General features: G+C 49.3%; 1 protein-coding gene across 1 annotated transcript; it reads left to right on the top strand.

Annotated features, from left to right (window-relative positions):
* The first annotated feature begins 1,462 nt into the window (after nt 1-1,462).
* On the top strand, nt 1,463-10,387 carry LOC136653051 (olfactory receptor 14A16-like). The gene is made up of 6 exons (XM_066629976.1): nt 1,463-1,580; nt 1,855-2,184; nt 5,581-5,701; nt 5,916-6,012; nt 6,125-6,179; nt 9,477-10,387. Exons 1-6 carry the CDS (start codon nt 1,463-1,465, stop codon nt 10,385-10,387), a joined length of 1,632 nt encoding a protein of 543 aa, XP_066486073.1.
* The last annotated feature ends 7,576 nt before the right edge of the window (nt 10,388-17,963 follow it).

Here is a 17,963-nt window from a genome sequence, read left to right on the forward strand (position 1 = left end):
GCACTCCTTCAGATGCAACCCATTATCTATGGTAGCAATATTACAGGCAACAGTTGAAGGGGCTGCAGGGAGGGTTTGATATGAATATAAAGATATGTCCAAAAGAGACAAAATTATGAAAGTCTATTCTATAACAAGACAGAAAACATTCCTTGAACCTATGTGTGTCTGATTTACAAAAAATCAAACAATTAACTTACATCCCCTGGAAACTGGCACGCCACAGATATTTTTCCTGCTAACATTAAATGTTATTAACCTTGCAGAATTTTAGATATGAAACCAAATGGTTTGAATTGGAAACATTTTATTTTATCACAGAGTGAGAGTGAGAATGACAGAGGAAGGGAAAGAGAAAGAAAATAAAAGCTGGTAAGAATATTTTGCAACCTTAATTAGGGGCCACTTTTTAAGTAAAGGTTCTTAACCAATGATTGCAGCCTTTGCGATGGCTGTTGAAACAGTAATCTTGGTATCTCTAAAGCTCTGTAGGTTTGGTAAATGCAAACATGAAAACTTCAAGAAACATCTCAAGGATGAAACATTTGATCAGCTTAGAGTGTGATTATTTCCATGGATTTCAGCTCAAACATTGAATTAAGAATTACACCAGTCAATCTTTATACAGCATATTTCTAATGCTAAAAGTGTCCCACAGAGATATCAGTAATGCTTAGAGTAACCACATAAGGAAAGCTACTATTATTATCCTTATAATATTTCAGGGAGATAGAGGTGTGGGGAAGAAATGATGCTGAGTGGGGGAGATTTTGTCAGACCATTTAGCAAACTCAGGTATTCTGAATGGTTCTGAGGAAGATCTTACTGAATAATAACAGAGAACAGAGAAAGACAAAGAGTTTTACCTTCAGGGCAGCATCTTCATTTTTTTCATTAGGTGTCTTTCTATACCTTCCATGAAAAAGACCAGATATATATATTGAGCTTCATGACCATCCATGTTGTCTGAAGTAATGAGCTGTGTGAGTTCTTACTTGATGGGTGTTTTGTGAGGAAGACATTTTATGCAGATCTACTCTGCATGAATTCTTGGAGATTTTACCACAGAGCCCAGTGGGTGTTCAACAACAGAAGTCCCAAGAGAAGTGGTTACTGACTGTAGTCTGAAATAAATCTATTTTTTTTTTAGTGCCAGTGGGGCACTTCCACTCAGTGGGGAGCTTCTGCAATGTATACAGAAAAGGAATAGTATGCTTCTTCCCCCACAAAGTATATGGTATCATATGTGAAACACGTTCCTTATGCAGAAAGCCATATTCATGATGCCTGATCAGAGTGATATGTCTGACTTGAAAAGTGGGGAGTTTTCAAATATAAAGAAGACTGCACAAGTTAGGCCTCTTCTTCACACATGATGCTATGCGCATAAAAGCTGTTAGCATTCCCTCTTCCCCCATGAACAGCGTTGGTGGCAAGGAGAGCGAGGAGTAGTGAAGGGGCGATGGGGGAGTGTCCTCTGAGCCCCCCCAGCAAGCAGGAGAGCGGGCTTGGTGGCACCCGGGGCAGCGTGGCAGCAGTGTGCAGGGGGCGGCAGACCCGTGGAGGGCGGCAACAGTGTGGTGAGTGCCTGGACAGCTGAGGAGTTGCTTCGAGGGAGCGCTGGTTCTTCGCCCCACAGGGCTTGCAGGCAGTTCCTGCGTGCCTCTGATTGCTTGGGGAACCCAGGAGTGCACCTCCTCCCCTATTGTGCTGCTAGCACCTGTATCCTACTGTGAATACTAGCACACGGGGGGGGGGCATTTTCACTTGGGTTTTGCACCATGGGAAAAAAGAGTCAAAAGCGGAGGGGGGAAGCCCCCAGGCAGCCTGCACCCCCTCCTCCTTCCCCTCCAGCTTCTTCATCCGAAGGGGAGGATGAGTTTGATGAGCTCAGGGCTATGCTTGCTCGTTTTGATGCCAGGGAGAAAGAAAAGGCCCTTAGGAAGGCGGGGAAGGGTGACGGTGGTGGGGTATCGGGTACTGTTACCCCTCTGCGCAGATCGACCAGGAAGGGGCGTGGTGCTAGGTTGAGTGAGATTCTGTCTTCCAGGAAGCGTGTGCAGGGCCCAGGAGAGGTGAGCGACTCGGAGCCTCCCGCCCCGGTATCCCACGTGCAGGAGGTGGAGATTACAGGCACCACACAGGCTGTTCCGAGTGGAGGTCAGCTGGCAGGAGGTGCTCCAGGTGAGGCAGGGCAGGATTTCAGTAGCAATGTGGGATCCATCTGGGACGAAAGGGAGGGCTTTGCTGTTCCTTCAGCAGCCCTCGCTCCCCAGTGGTTTCCGTGGGCTCAATGGGGGAATGCCAATCCTTACTACCCATGGGGTTCTTACCAACAGGGCATTTTTGGTGGTGGGGCACCGGCCCTGGCAGCTGCTGTCGGGGCCCGCCCCCTGCCTCCTGCTTGGGCGCATGGTGGACCGGGTGTGCCAGGCTTTCCCCCCCTGGGTCAGTTGATGGGCCCCTTAGCTACCCCCGGGCTGCAAGTGGGAGGCTGTATTAAGGCAGGTGAGCACGCCCGGGTGTCGTATGGGGATATTGCTCTTCCTCTCGGTGGGCATCTGGCTCTGTCTGTGAAAGAAAAAATCTGGAGAGGTGAGTATGTGGATATGTTCAGCCTTTTGCAGATAGAGCCTGAGCCCGTGCTAAAAGTAGGGGAGCCTGTCAGGGATCAGGAGTCAGTTAGGAGGCGTATGATAGATAAGAATTGGGCCAATTGGCTAAATGGCTTTGTCATTTATGCCTCGGTTGTGCTCCAAATGTATCCCAATCGCGCCCAGGCATTGTTTAAATATCTGGACATAGTGCACCGGGCGTTTAGGGGCTATACCGGTACAGCTTGGGTGACATATGACCACCATTTCATACTACGCACAGCACACAATCCTGCGCTGGATTGGTGTGTTCTGCAATGGGAATTGTGGACGCAGCTAGTCCTTCCGTCCAGGCTGGTGTGGGGTGACCGCTCGGATAGCAGGCACCTTATCGCAAGGAACAAGGCTGACCCCAGCAAGGCACCTAGCGGTGCTCAGTGGGTTCAGAACCCGTGGACTTGTTTTGAGTACAACGCCTCAGGAAAGTGCGGAAGAAACAATTGCACTTTCTTGCACGCCTGCGGCCTATGTGGAGCAAAGCACCCCGTGTCCTCATGCCCTAAATTGGGCGGACCAAGGCAGGCCCCCGGGCAGCAGGCAGGGTGTGGCCGTCGGGGCAGCACACCCCCCTTCAATCCTCCCGATGGAAAGGGGGCCAACGGCGATTAAGTTACCACAGCTGTGTTCTTGGCTGCGAGTTTATCTGGACAGAGTTGCTGCCGGTCATTTGGTGGAGGGGTTTTTGAAGGGTTTTCGAATTCCAGCGGCACGGCCTGTTGTGCCTGTGCTAGCCGAGAATTTGCGTTCGGTTAAAGGGTTAGAGTATGTGGTTAGGAAGAAGATTGGTAAGGAGTTGTACCTGGGCAGGGTGGTTGGTCCATTTTCAGCCCCGCTTATTCCCAATTTGCGGGTCTCCCCTCTTGGGGTGGTCCCCAAGAAGGCTTCCAGGGAATTTCAATTAATTCATCACCTGTCTTTCCTGGAGGGTTCGTCCGTGAATGACAGTATCCCCAGCGAGCTGTGCTCAGTCAGGTATGCCTCACTAGACCAGGCCATGGGGAGGTTGAGGTCATGTGGCGTGGGCGCTTTGATGGCAAAGGCGGGCATTGAGTCAGCGTTTCGCCTGTTACCTGTCCACCCTGAGGATTTTTGCCACTTGGGCTTTTGCTTCGAGGGCACCTACTACATTGATAGGGCGTTGCCGATGGGCTGCGCGATATCCTGTGCCCATTTCGAATGTTTCAGTACCTTTCTAGAGTGGGTGGTCCAATTTCGGACTGGCCACATGACCACCGCCCATTATCTTGACAATTTTTTATTTATGGGACCGGCGGGTTCTGGGACATGCGAAATGCTGCTTGCGTCGTTTGTGGCGCTGTGCGAGCAGTTGGGTGTTCCCCTGGCACATGACAAGACCGAGGGCCCTGTAGCCAGGTTGACTTTCGTCGGCATAGAGTTAGACACCATTAATCAATGTAGTAGGCTCCTGGAGGCTAAGCTAGCCAAGCTGTCTGGCTTGCTTCGGGGGGCCTATGCAGCCAAAAAGCTGACCCTGAGGGAGTTGCAGGTCCTCTTGGGGCACGTCAACTTCGCTTGTTGGGTGGTGGCTCCAGGTAGGGCCTTCTTGAGGTGTATGTGTGAGGCGATGGCGGGGCTGCGTAGGCCATCCCACCGCATACGGGTCACGGCGGCTCTACGGGAGGACATGGCGGCATGGCTCACGTTCCACGACCAGTTTAATGGGGTGTCATTTTGGAGGACAGGGTGTTTGGTGGAAGCTGAGCTGCAGGTACAATCTGACACAGCAGAGGCCATGGGTTTGGAATTTATTTTAGAGGCAGGTGGTGCGCTGCCCGATGGCCTGGTGGATGGGTGTAGGAGGGCATCACTCAGGACCTAACGTTCCTTGAGTTTTTTCCCATTTTAGTCCCATTTTAGCCGCAGTGCATGTGTGGGCAGAGGAGTTTGCTAATTCTTCTGTCTGCTTCTGGTGTGATAACCAGGCTGTGGTCAGGATTATTAATAATCAGACTTCCAAGTCCCCTTGGGTCATGCGCTTGGTGAGAGCTTTTGTTCTCCAGTGCCTTTCAATTAATGTTCTTTTATCAGCTGGGCACGTGCCCGGAGTGCAAAACAGCATTGCCGACGCTCTCTCTCATTTTCAGGAGGAGCGTTTCTGGCAGCTGGCACCAGAGGCACAGCCGGACCCAGAACCTGTGCCCCTATGGCTGTGGAGCCTTGGCTCAGCACCGCCCAGGACATGATCTGGGTTTCTCTGGTGGCCGCCACCAGGGTTAGTTATGCAAGGAAGATTCAAGAGTTTTTGGTTTTTCGCAGGCAGCAGCGTCTTGAGGACGCGTGGCCTCTGCCTGTTGTGCACCTGATGAGGTTTATCATCGCCCTTAGGGATAGAGACCTGTCAGCGCGTTCAATCGCTGTTTATTTAGCTGCCCTCTCGTTTCAGGCTAGGGCATTAGGTTGGGCGGATAGCACTTCTGATTTTCAAATCAGGAGAATGCTGGAGGGGTTGAAAAGGAGCTGCCCCAGACCCTCGGATGCCCGTAAACCGGTCACTCCTACCATGTTGAAGGCCCTTTGTGCCGATTTTGAGTTGCTTTGTACATCTCGTTATGAGGCGACTTTGTTTAAGGCTTATTGCCTGGTTTTATTTTTTGGAGCTTTTCACCCCAGTGAGGTTTTGTCCATTTCCAAGTTTAATCCCGGGGACAGAGCCCTGCGGTGGGGTGATTGTCAGGTGGGAGCTAAACGTGTTTCTTTGTTTTTAAGGCATTCTAAGACAGATCAACGAGTTAAAGGCCAGTGGATCCACCTGAAGAAGGCAGCCACTGTCGAGATCTGCCCAGTGCAGGCAGTTGTTGCCTACCGTCGGGTGGCACCACAGGGTGCGGGCCCTCTTTTTCATCATGAGAACACCCATCCTTTGACCGTGTATCAGTTCAGGGCTGTGTTTAATGCTGCCTTGCAGAGGCGCGGCGTTGCGCACAGTCTCTTCGGCCTGCACTCCTTTCGGATTGGTGCCGCGTCCACTGCGGCTACGCTTGGTTTCCCAGCGGGAGCCATTCAAAGTATCGGCCGGTGGCACTCCGGTGCCTTTTGGTATTATGTGCGCTAGGCCCGCGGGTAGGAAGGGCCAGGACAGTGGTACTGCGGGTTCCCCCAGTGGTTGGGGGGGCGTGTTGATTGGCATGGCCAGCCTTGGTGTGTAGTTCAGGATTGTCTGGCGGGGGTCCCTGGTTATGTTACCTACGGGCATCTTGTGAGTTGTTGACACAATGGCTTATGTTGCCTTTTCTGTTTCAGGTCTGCGTTGATCGACTCCAGTGAGGGTCCTGATCTGCAGACACTCGATTATCTTTTGGGCCCAGAAAAGAGCGTTGTCCAGCAGCTTTGGCTCCCAGTTGGGACTGGGGGGTCTTGCCAGTGTCACCTGGGTTGCCAGAAGGGGCATGTGCTGGGGCCAGTTCATGCCTATGCTGCTGCACTATTTGGAATGGCATCCTCCTCCCCAGGTAGTTGTAGTACATCTAGGCGAGAACGACCTGGGCCGGAGGACTTCGATGTCCTTGAGGCTCCAGGCACTTAGGGAGTTCTCACTTCTTCGTAGCTGGTTCCCAGGGATGGCTATCCTCTGGTCCAACCTCCTCCCGCGGCGTGTTTGGCGCGGCATGCGTAGTGTCCATAAGATAGACATTACAAGGAAAAGGGTCAACGATTACCTGGGGAGGGTAGTAGTTGAGCAGGGCGGGGCAACCATTAGGCACCCAGCTATTGGGTTTAAGTAGCCTGCCCTGTTCCACAGTGATGGGGTGCATCTGTCCCCAGTTGGTAATGACTTGTTTTTGTCAGACCTGCAGCAGGGCTTGAAGGACTTTATCCTTGTGGGGAGTGGTGAGGACAAGCGCTAGGCTGTCCTCCCCTATGGCAGGGTACATGCGGGGCTGGGTAGGTAGGGACTTGGCTCGGTGTCTATCCAAGGCAGCAGGGTGAGGGGTGAGTCTGAACCGCTCCCATGATGCCTGACCGGCTCCAGGAGGCAGGCAGGCAAACCCCTGGCCTAGACAGACAGGATGGTGCGGCTTGGCCAGCTAGCCTGAAGTCTGGCTGCTTTGCCCCCTTTGGGGGTGGCATTGAAAGACCTAAGCTGGCGATTGACAGCTAGGGTCTTGAGCCAGGTGGTACGCCCAATGAGAATGTAGGGGGAGGCAGGCGGTTAGGACCATTTCCCCCATATTGCCCCGCATGATTGATGTTCAGTGTTATTGCCCTGTTGCAGTTGAAGTTTAATAAAGTGGCCCATTTTCATCCAAGCCGAAGTCTGGTGTCTTTATTGCAGGTGTGGGGGTAAAGGAAGATGTTGCTTGTGTTAGTCTTTTATTACAAGTGCTGTCTCAGTAAGTGTGTGAATTGGGCCTCAAAGCAGTTGGAAACACAGCCCAGGATAATAGCTCAACATAAAAGGGACACAAATTTCTGTTAAGGCATGGTGTGGTCTGTTGCTTTAAGAGTGGCTGGAAGTATGATAAAAATAAGTAAGCCTATTGAATTTTTGTGCCATTAAAGATGAGTGAAGCTCTTCCAAATGAGAACATTTTCCACATCTTAATGTTTCTTTTTTATGGCCCAATCTAATCTTCATGGTATGCTAGTGTGCTGTGAGGACTGTTGGCATGGCAACCTCTTTGTTTGGCTATGGAGTGCTGCCATTGGTGTAAGGCCTGAATTCCCTCATGCCACCAATGGTACTCCACAGAACGGCCACTAGGATGTGCTAGTGATGAGGAAGGATTGAAGCGGGGATCAGGCTGAGATGGGGGGTGGATGGGGCAGATCTCAATGGCAGCAATGGCCGCCATATCCTGAGTCCCCGTCCTGGGCCTCAAATGCCCCTTATGGTATTTCAGATCTAACATTTTACTGTACTTATCTCTCTTGGCCAGCCTGGTCCTCTGCCAATGTGCTTGCTGTACTTTTTTCTACCCATTGTCTCAATTTTTTTAATTTTTGTTTACTTTTGGATTTTTAATAAATTAATTATATTTTGACTGTTTGCCTGTCTAGTCCATGTTCACATGTAACACAGGGGCTTGTCATGTTTGATTGCTCATGGGTGCTACTACAATTTGATTTTTAATAAGAACTCCTGGGTTTGCGGGTTCTCCTGGGAAGGATTTTTTCCTAGATCCTACGCCCAATTGATCTCTTTTGTTTGAGATGGTGGCAGTGGATAGAACTAGTAGTTTCCCCCCCCCCCCCCCCACCATTCAGTTGCTGAGTCAGTAAAAAGGAAAAAAAAAATGGAGAGCAGGAAGGAAAATGTTTGCACTAACCACTAGGACCTACTCCCCTTGGCCTCTCCGTTCTTTGGTTGCTTGCCCTGACAATGACTATTCAGACAAGAAGATAGATTTGAATGATTGAAAATCGAGCTGCAATTTTCACAAACCTACATGGAATCCATCTCTAATTAATTAAGAAGACCAGAATGTTAACTTTGTTTTCTTTGTGCCTCCACCGCGGGTTTGTTTTGGACACATGACATCAAATCCCCAGGAAAGAAAGGTTAATACATCTCCATTCGATAATTACAATACAGATATGCAACCTCCACCCCATGGTTACAGTATGGAGAGACCATTCAACAATCTCAGAGTATAAGAATGGAAGGACTTCTACAAAGTTTCGTGGATGGCTGTAATGATGAAAGTGGATGAAGAAAAAGATGCATCTGGAGAGATGAGACTATCAAGAAAAATAGTAAGCCATTTTTATTCGAGTAAATTTAGGGATCACCAATACTTTCATGTTTTCGAAAACTTTTTTTTTGGGGGGGGGAGATGGGTTGCTATGGACATGATATATCAAACTTAAGCATTTTAAATCGCTTAAGTAATTTCTGGGAGGGGGGTTGTATACCCCTATGTTGAGTATTTTGTGACAGTATTTTATGCTTTGCCAATCTTATGGGAAATGTTGTCTAGGACTGTGTTTGCAATGCCTGTGACAGAAACCATGATTGCAACTCTTTCTTCTGCTCTGCACATCAGGCTGATGCATTCAAGTCCTTGATATCCTTTGCTTCAACAGCTGTTTTTAATGCTTAGTGAGAGGAATAGCAGTGCCTGCTATCACTTGTAGTTTTGTTACATTGACAAAAATAATGCCCACTAGATTTCTTTCATTACTGTGGACACTGTTCAATAGCTTAACCCCCCCCCCCCCACAGAGTCAGTGTTGAATAATTTTGGCCTGTTCAGTTGATAGTTGATGTTCTGAACCTGCTGTATTCAATACAAAATGTACATGCTCATGGTGCTTGCAAATTCTGGCTGTTCCCCTTGATTCCAGATATGTTTTCTTAATCACATTTTTTTTTTTTTTTTTTGGGGGGGGGGTCCATCCATTTCACATCCATACAACACCTACATGCACCTGAGTAGTTGAAAATATAGTTCAAGTATCATTAGAACTGGCCCTATGTAATTATAGGCACATGTTCCCTGATCCAATGGTTGATCACTATTTGCCTGCAGATACTATGCATGATGACCATCCTGGAACATCTTTCCAACAGAACAATAAATCAATAAATCAATAAATTTTAATGGATTGTATCAAAAGAAAGTTAGTCATGCCTAAATTCCATTCAAATTAATGAGACTTACATACAAACCAAGACTGTTATAAAAGAATCAAGTGAGCGGACTGGAAATAGACCCAGTATTTATATTTTCTTTTTACTGGATATGTATGGAATTTTTAATTTATAAATTTTTACAGTTTTCCTTTCATTTTCTCCCACAGGAGCAATACAATTTGCATTCTGTTTATAATGCATAATGTCTAACTTCTCTTCAGGAATGGATTTTCTACTCCTGGAATTTTCAGCGATCCGAGAACTGCAGCTTCTACACTTCCTCCTATTTTTGGCATTGTACTTGGTGACTGTCACAGGGAATCTTCTCATCATCTGTGCAGTAGTTCTGGATCATCACCTTCACACCCCCATGCACTTCTTTCTGATGAACTTGGCCATGCAGGATCTTGGTCAAGCGTCCGTCATTGTCCCAAAATCCATGATCAATTCCCTCATGAATACCAGGCACATCTCTTATTCTGGATGTGTGGCTCAAGTCCTCTTTTTTCTCTCTTTTCTAGCATCCGATATTTCCCTTCTCACAGTCATGGCCTATGATCGGTATGTTGCCATTTGTAATCCATTGCATTATGAAATGATAATGAACAAACAAGCCTGTGTCCAAATGGTTGCTAGTGCATGGCTCAGTGGTCTTTTCTATGGAGTGTTACATGCCAGTGGCACCTTTGCAATCCCTTTCTGCTCTAACATTGTCAATCAGTTTTTCTGCGAAATCCCCCAGTTACTTAAGCTTGCCTGTTCTGACTTGTACCTCATTGAAATTGGTGCAGTTGCATTAAGTGTTGCCGTTGTGTTTGGCTGTTTTGCCTTCATCATTGTAACATATGTGAAGATATTCATTGTGGTGATGAGAATTCCTTCTGCAGAAGGAAGGCAAAAAGCCTTCTCAACTTGCCTTCCCCACCTCACTGTCTTCTCCACGTTAGTGCTCACAGGAAGTTTTGCCTATCTAAGACCAACTTCTAACACTCCATCAAATCTGGATTTAATATTGACGGTGATCTATTCCATGTTTCCTCCCTTGCTGAATCCATTGATCTACAGCATGAGAAACAAGGAGATCAAAGGTGCCTTAGCAAATCTATTAAGTTTGAGGCACACATCAAACAGTACTTGAGCTCATTTTTATTCATTGATGTGGGCTAAACTCTGTATATATGCTGTATAACAAGCACAACCATTTACATCACACAATGCTGACAGTAACAAGAAAGGGTGCTAGCGCGCCTCCCTGGCGCACTAGCAGGGATTGCCAGGTTTTCCCCCTTTTCAGTCGGCAACAGTGAGTTGCTGCCAGCTGATTGGCTGGCTGGCTGAAAGGGGGGTGGGACGGGAGAGGTCCCCCAGTACGCATGCGCGGAGGGAGTTCAGTCCGTTCCTGGCAAGCAACCCCTGCACGCCCGCCCTGTAGCTAATATGGGATTACCTGGTCGCTCTCTGAGGGCCGGGTAGGAATTTTTAATCACCATCTAAATTGGCTCTATGATGGTGGTTTTTTTGCCTAGCTCAGACTGGCTGTGGAGTGGGTTTGGGTTATGATATATTATTATTATTATTATTATTATTATTATTATTATTATTATTATTATTATTATTAACAGTATTTATATACCGCTTTTCAACTAAAAGTTCACAAAGCGGTTTACAGAGAAAAATCAAATAACTAAATGGCTCCCTGTCCCAAAAGGGCTCACAATCTAAAAAGATGCAAAAGAATACCAGCAGACAGCCAGCAGAACAGACACTGCTGGGGTGAGATGGGCCAGTTACTCTCCCCCTGCTAAAAAAGGAGCACCCACTTGAAAAAGTGCCTCTTACCCAATTAGCAGGGTAATATAGACTCCTGCGACACCGCTGGAACCAACCGTATTGGCCTCTGCCTTTCCATTGGACCATTTCAGCGACGTGGAGAGGGGGGATTTGCTGCATGGGTAACAGCCTATCCTCCATAACTACTTTACCCAGGCTTCGCGCTCTGGAGAAGACACTCTGTTCCAGAACCACCATTCAGAGCATGACACCATAGTCTTTCGAGACTGAAGGATGCCAACAACAACATAGGCATTTAACGCCCTGGTCACTGGCGGTAGAAGTGCAGGGTGGGTAGGCAGAAGACCTTCTTGGTGTCCAATCTAAGTCAGCAAGGACAGGGGGTGAACCAGAACCATTCCCATTATGCCTGCTAGCATCGAGGAGGCTCAAGGAGGCAGGCTGGCTAGCCCCTTGTCCAAATTTGGGGGCCTTGCAGGGATGACCTGAAGGCATAGCAGTTTGGCTGACTTACCCTCTTTGGGCAGGCTTGAAAGAGGCTTGACTTACCCTCTTGAAAGGCAGGCTGAATAACAATTGAGTTACTCCTGGAGTCGGGTGGATGCCCTATGAGATTGGGGGGATGAAGACGGCTAGGACCGTTTCCCCCACGTAGAACCCCCCGCTTGGGATGGGTTTTGTTTACCTCTTTTGCTGCTGTGTTGCAATGTGTTGTATTCAATAAAGTGGCCCAATTTTAATTCCATACCTGTTGTCGGCTGTATTTATTTGGGGAATGCATGGTAATATTTATTTATAACCACACAAATGTGTTTGTTTTCCCAGCACAGTCTCCTCTCTATCCACCAGCTTATCAATTGCATCACTCAGGGCCCAATCCTAACTGACTACTGTGCCCTTGGAACATGTGGTCCAGCAATGCATTGCCCTTTCCGGCATGGAAGAATGTGATGCGCTGGCAAATGTAACCGGGTCACAGACACAAACAGATGCAAGTTTAGTTAGGATTGGTCTGTAAGATCATCCTAGTAGTAGCGTACCAAGATGATGCAGGGCACTTCATCCCAGTGCCAGCCATATGGGAGGTGTCAGTGATGGGTACCTATTGCGTCGCATTTTGCTGGCTGGTAGAGGGGGGTGCTGACTGCACCACATGAAATCTTGGTATTTTTGAATAATACCATCATGTTATATATCATATGATGTAGAATTTCTTGTTGAATGCAATGAAACAAACTCCATTGAAATATTTGTATTCTATAAAAAGTTATGGAGAAATAACCAGAATTCCGGTGGCACGTGTATTAGCACGCCACCGGCGTTTACCCTGCCCACCCACGAGACACAGGAAGGGCCAGCCTCGCAGCCGATTGGCTGGGGGCTAATTGGTCTGGGGCCACGTGCAGGCTGCTCAGAGAAGCCCGCGCAGTCGGGACCAGGCAGCGGTCAGGGAAGGACCTCTTGCACGCTGCTCCCCGACTCAGGCCACGTTGCTGGGGCCTCGAGCCCAGCAGACTTGGCTGCAGGCGCCCGCCTGCCCGCCTGCCCTCTCGGCTTACCTGTGGGCAGCGAGCGGTTGCTGGTGGTGTTGCCTGGGTTGGGCTTCTTGGCTGGGTTGCGGTGGGCTGCCTTGCAGGGGCGGCGGTCCAGCTGCGCCCCTCTTTGGCCTCGTGTGTGCGGCTGGTGTGCCCACGCCTCCAGTGGGCTTGGTGTGCCTTGGGGCTGGTGCTTGGCTGCTCTCCTCCAGGCTGCTGGCTGCGCTCAGCGAGAGCGCTCAGCGGGAGCCGCTGAGCGCCCGACCTCCCCCCCACCTCCCTCGCTCAGTGCCCGACCCCCCCCACCTCCCCAGGGTAGTTTGGGTGGCCAGCGCTTGGACGCCTGGCGGCTCTGCACGGGTCAGTGTTTGAGCCTGCTGATCGTTTGGGGTGCCTGTGGGAAACGGGTCGCCTGCTTGGTGTGCAGGCGCCCCGTGGGAGCGCTGTTTGGGCGCGTGCCTGGCTGCAGCTGGTGCCTGCTGCCCTTGGGGTTGCTCTGCCTCCTGCCCGGCTGCTTGTTGAGCCTGCTGGCAGAGGCACCAGGAGCTTTTCTCCGCACCTTCCTCCGTGTGTTTGGGGCTTTCAGGGCATCGCCAGCCTCCTCCCCAGCACGTAGTATGGAAGGGCATTTTGCCAGGAGTTTGCTTTCTCTGCTTGCCTATAAGGCCTGCTGACTGAGTGGTGTTCTACACTCAACATTGAGCAAAGCTAAGCAGAGTCAGCTGTGGTTTAGAATTGGATGGGAGACCGCAAGTTAGATAGTTGTTTTGCTGTGTCATTTGCATGCTAGTATAAAAAAAAAAAAAAAAAAGAGAGAAAAAAAGGGGGGGAGAGGAAAGAAAATAAGAAGTTGATTGGATAAATAAATAAAGAGGTGAGATTAAAAATAATAATAATATTAATAAAAATAATAAATAATAATAATAAAAAAATTTTAATTTAAAAAAAAAACAACGAAACAAACAAACAAAAAGAAAACCAAATTCCATAATTAAGGAAGTTGTAGTTAAAATATAAATTAATAACAAAACAAAACAAAAACAAAAAAAAAAAAAAGAAAATTAATGATTGTTAAATAATAAGACGGTCATGATAAATAAGACTTCAATCTTGTCTACACTTTCCTGGGAGTAAGCCCCATTGACTATAATGGGACTTACTTCTGAGTAGACATGCATAGGACTGGGCTCTCAGAAATAATATATATATTTCTCTAATAGAAATATATTGGGGGGTGAGAGGTGGCTGTCAGTTGCCACCACTCCCCCCCCCCAGGTTTTTTGTTGAGACGTCTGTATGCCCAATGAGGAATAAGAAATCAGGGGGGAAGGCCCCCCCCCAGCTCGCACTGATTTCTTCCTCAGAGGAGGAGGATGATACAGCTGAGCTGTGGGCTCTGGTTGCACAGGCAGAAGCTTTTAAGAAGGAGAGTGCAATGTGCAAACGCTGGTTTGGGTGATGGTCAATGCATCAGGCGCTTCCCTCCCCAGGGAGGTCTACCAGGAAGGGACGTGGGGCGAACCTAACGCAAATCCTCTCTTCCAGAGTAACCATTGGAGGAGCTTAAGGAGTCACAGGCTCCAGCCAGACCTCCGGTTGTGTAAGCACAGTGGGACCCTGATGAGCAGCAGCAGCCACAGGTGGCATCTTCCTGGGTTCCTGGGTAGGGACAGTTCAGGTTCTTATCTGTGGGCACTCCATCATTTTCTGGGCACAGAAGAGATTAACCGCTTTGGACAAGCTCAATGAGCGACAGGCTCCGGGACCTCTAGTTGTTCAGGTACAGGCATCGGATCTTGATGGTCTCTGGTGTCCCTTACAGCCTAGCTCCTTATGCTGATGTCCTGTATGGTCTTTTCTCTCAGGGAACCACAGAAGGGTCAGGTGAATGTCCACGAGTGGCCTAGTGGGATGTGGCCCTGCCTTTGGGTGGTCAACTCGCCTTGGCAGTTAAAGGAAAATTTAGCAGGGCGAGTTTGTTACTGTGTTTAGTTTATTGTGTGAGCAACCTGAGCCAGCCTTGAAGGCGGGTGACCCAGTGCCTGTCCCTCAAGTGGGGTGAAGGCAGAAAAATTGATAAAAATTGGAATAATTGGTCGACCTGATATTTATGCTGCAGTAGTTATTCAAATGTAGGCAGCACGGGCAGCTGCACTTTAAGTACCTGGATATTATCCCCTCGACTGGCAGATTTCAGAGCAGGATTGTGTGTTCAAATTATCTGGCTGGCCCGGTCCAATTTGGGCGATTGATCCTTAGTGGGCATTTGCTCTGGGCGCAGCCGGGCCAGTGGCAGGGATGTTAGGAGTGTGATGCATTCACCCTCCGCTCCTGCTATGAGTTTAACTCCATGGGGCGGGGCGGCAGGGCAGGTTGCACCCTTGCACATGTCAGCGGGCAGTACAACGGCCAGCACTCGGTGTCCGTGTGCCCCGAGTTGGCAGGATTTAGGAGGAGTCCCAGGCTCCGAGCTGGGCAGGCCAAAAGTGGGGGTGGTCAGCCCCCTCAAGCTGGGAAGGTGGCCCACCCTGATTAGAGTAGAGGTGTTGGCTGTATTTTGTAGGGGTATCCTAAGTTTTCGGACGCTCAATCATTAGTTGAAGGTAGTGACAAGGGATTCAGATTCCTGCGGCCCCTCCCTCCAGGTCTACCTGGGCCAGGAATCTCCTGTCGGTAAAGGGTATGGAAGGAACAGTTTAAGCTAAGATAGATAAGGAATAGGGAGCCGGCCATCTGGTGGGCCCCTTTAAGTCTCCTCAGTTTCCCAATGTTTAGGTGTTCCTGTTACGTGTAGTTCCAAGAAGGTCCCTGGACCTTCCCTCTCATTCACCATCTGTCCTATCCTTATGGGGGTTCAGTTAGTGATAGGATCCCTGCACACCTTAGTTCATTATGATATATTCTTTGGACCAAGCTATCAGGGTAGTACGTGGCTGTGGCCTTGACACCCTTATGGCCAAGGCGGATATTGTGTCTACAGTCAGACTCTTGCCCGTCCACCCTGATGATTTTTGTTTGCTTGGTTTTCAGTTTAATGGTTCCTTATATCTGGATAAAGTGCTACCAATGGGATGCGCAATTTCCTGTGCCCTTTCGAGAAATCTGCCTCCCTTTTGGGGTGGTTAGTGGTGAGCAGAGCACGACTCGCCTCAATGGTCTATTATTTTGAGGGGCCCACAACTACCCTTACGTTTTTGGTATTGAATTAGACACTGTACAGCGGTGCAGTAGGCCGCCTGGCAACAGGTTGGTTAGGCTGCAGCAGCTAATACGTGCTGGCCTCCAGGCTCCGAAATTGTCCTAGAGACATTTGCAGGTTCTCGTGGGGCATCTGAATTTTGCCTGCAGGGTAGTTGCCCCTGGCCAGGCCTTTTTTTTCAGGGGCTGCATGCCTGCATGGCGGGTATTAGAGGCTTCACCATCGCCTGCGGATCACCCAGGTCATGAAGGCAGATTGGGTAATCTGGTTACAGTTTTGGAGTTTTATAATGGTGTATCCTTTTGGCAGCAGGAGTGTTTACTTGGGGCGGGGCTGCAAGTTCACTCTGATGATGCGGGTGGTTTTGGATTTGGAGTTATTTTAGAGAGAGATGGTGTTCTGCCCCTTGGCCGGATACATGGGTTTCAGAAGGGGTTACTGTAGACATGATTTTTTAGGGCTGTCCCCCCCTTGCGGTGGCAGTTCAATTATGGGCAGAGGAATTTGCCAACTCCACTGTGCGTTTCTGGTGCGACAACCAAGCTGTGGTTTTTATCGTTAACCAGCAGACGTCCGGGTCCCCACAGGTAATGGGACTGGTGAGGGTGTTTGTTTTGCATTGCCTTAAGATTAACACCTTGTTTTTCATTAGGCACATCCAGGGTCTTGATAACGGCATAGCCGACACCCTATCTCGTTCTTTAGGTGGAGCATTTCCGGCAGCTGGCTCCAGGGGTGCAGCGGGATCCCGACCCGATGCCTCTTTGGCTTAGGACCCTTGGCTGTGCAGAGCGCAGCATGTAATTTTGTCTGCGCTTGCGCCGTCTACCTTCACAGCTATCAAAGGGCGGCAAGGGAATTTGAGGCCTTTTGGGCAGCCCTGGCTGTACCCCAAGTCTGGCCTATTCCGCCAGAACACCTGATGCGGTTCTTTTATACCTGCAGGGCATTAACGTATCGTGTGGGTCTTTATCAGTGTACTTGGCGGCATTGGCGTTCTGTGCCAAGGCCTCAAGTTTTGCTGATGCTGGTCTTGTTTGGCTGCACGTCCTGTGGTTTGGGATGCCTTGTTCTGTCATGTTGATGCCTCACCTGTTATGTTTTTCCAGTTTAGGGTCCTTTTTCGCAGGGCAGTGGCGGACCTGGGGTTTTGGACGGAAGATTACGGCCTGCACTCTTTCAGGATTGGGGCTGCATCGGCTGCAGCTGATATCGGCCTCCCAGCCCGGGACATTCAGAGGATTGGCCGTTGGCGCTCCTGCGCATTTTCGTATTACGTCAGAGAGCCTGACAAGCGCTGAGCGGGATTCGCTCGGCTATTCCCCCTCGCCCTGGTGGTAGGGGCGAGGGGTGATGCAGATACCACAGAAATTTCCAGGCACGGCCTGTGACAGCGGTTGGGCGCTCTTTATACTGGCATTGCCAGGCGTTATAGTGGCACTGCCACAAGTTCCTGTATTGCATGCTATATTTCCGGGCTTGTCCCGTGACAGCGGTTGGGCGCTCTTTATACTGGCATTGCCAGGTGTTTATAGTGGCACTGCCACAAGTTCCTGTATTGCATGCTATATTTCCGGGCTTGTCCCGTGACAGCGGTTGGGCGCTCTTTATACTGGCATTGCCAGACGTTTATCGTGGCACTGCCACATGTTCCTGTTTTGCATGCTATATTTCCGGGCTCGTCCCGTGACAGCGGTTGGGCGCTCACTTGCACTGGCTTTGCCAGGTGCTATATGGTTAAGTGATGCATGTTTCTGGAATTGTGATTCCTGTTTTCCTGTCCACAGGTTCCTGGGCGGGAGCAGTTCGGGTCATTATCTTCAGCCACTCCATCGTTTTCTGGGCAAGGAAGAGGGCAGCATCCAGTAGCTTTGGCATGCAGTTGCAGCTTGGTTCCTTGGCTACTGTGCATTGGGTTGCACGGCGGGGAATGCTGTGGGATCAGCTTCTTCCTGCTTTTTATGAGTTTGTGCATGCCCATGCCCAGCCTCACATCGTCGTTATACATTTGGGAGAGAACGACCTGGGCCAGAGGACGACTCTGTCCTTGAGGCTTCAGGCCTACAGCGATATTCTCCACATTAATCAGCATTTTGCAGGAAGGTCATCTTATGGTCTGACCTCTTGCCTCACAGTGTTTGGCGTTATGCCTCTGATGTTAAAAAGATTGAACTGGCTAGGAAGAAGGT

Source organism: Tiliqua scincoides, chromosome 5 (genome assembly GCF_035046505.1).
Source record: "Tiliqua scincoides isolate rTilSci1 chromosome 5, rTilSci1.hap2, whole genome shotgun sequence".
Lineage (NCBI taxonomy): Eukaryota > Metazoa > Chordata > Lepidosauria > Squamata > Scincidae > Tiliqua > Tiliqua scincoides.

Bases quoted from the DNA above. Each gene is read 5' to 3' on its own strand.
- LOC136653051 (XM_066629976.1), top strand. From the start codon at position 1,463: ATGGGGGAGTGTCCTCTGAGCCCCCCCAGCAAGCAGGAGAGCGGGCTT. The intron at 5,702-5,915 runs GTGCCTTTTGGT...TTTCTGTTTCAG, and splicing joins TATCGGCCGGTGGCACTCCG to GTCTGCGTTGATCGACTCCA. The intron at 6,013-6,124 runs GTTGGGACTGGG...CCTCCTCCCCAG, and splicing joins TCCAGCAGCTTTGGCTCCCA to GTAGTTGTAGTACATCTAGG.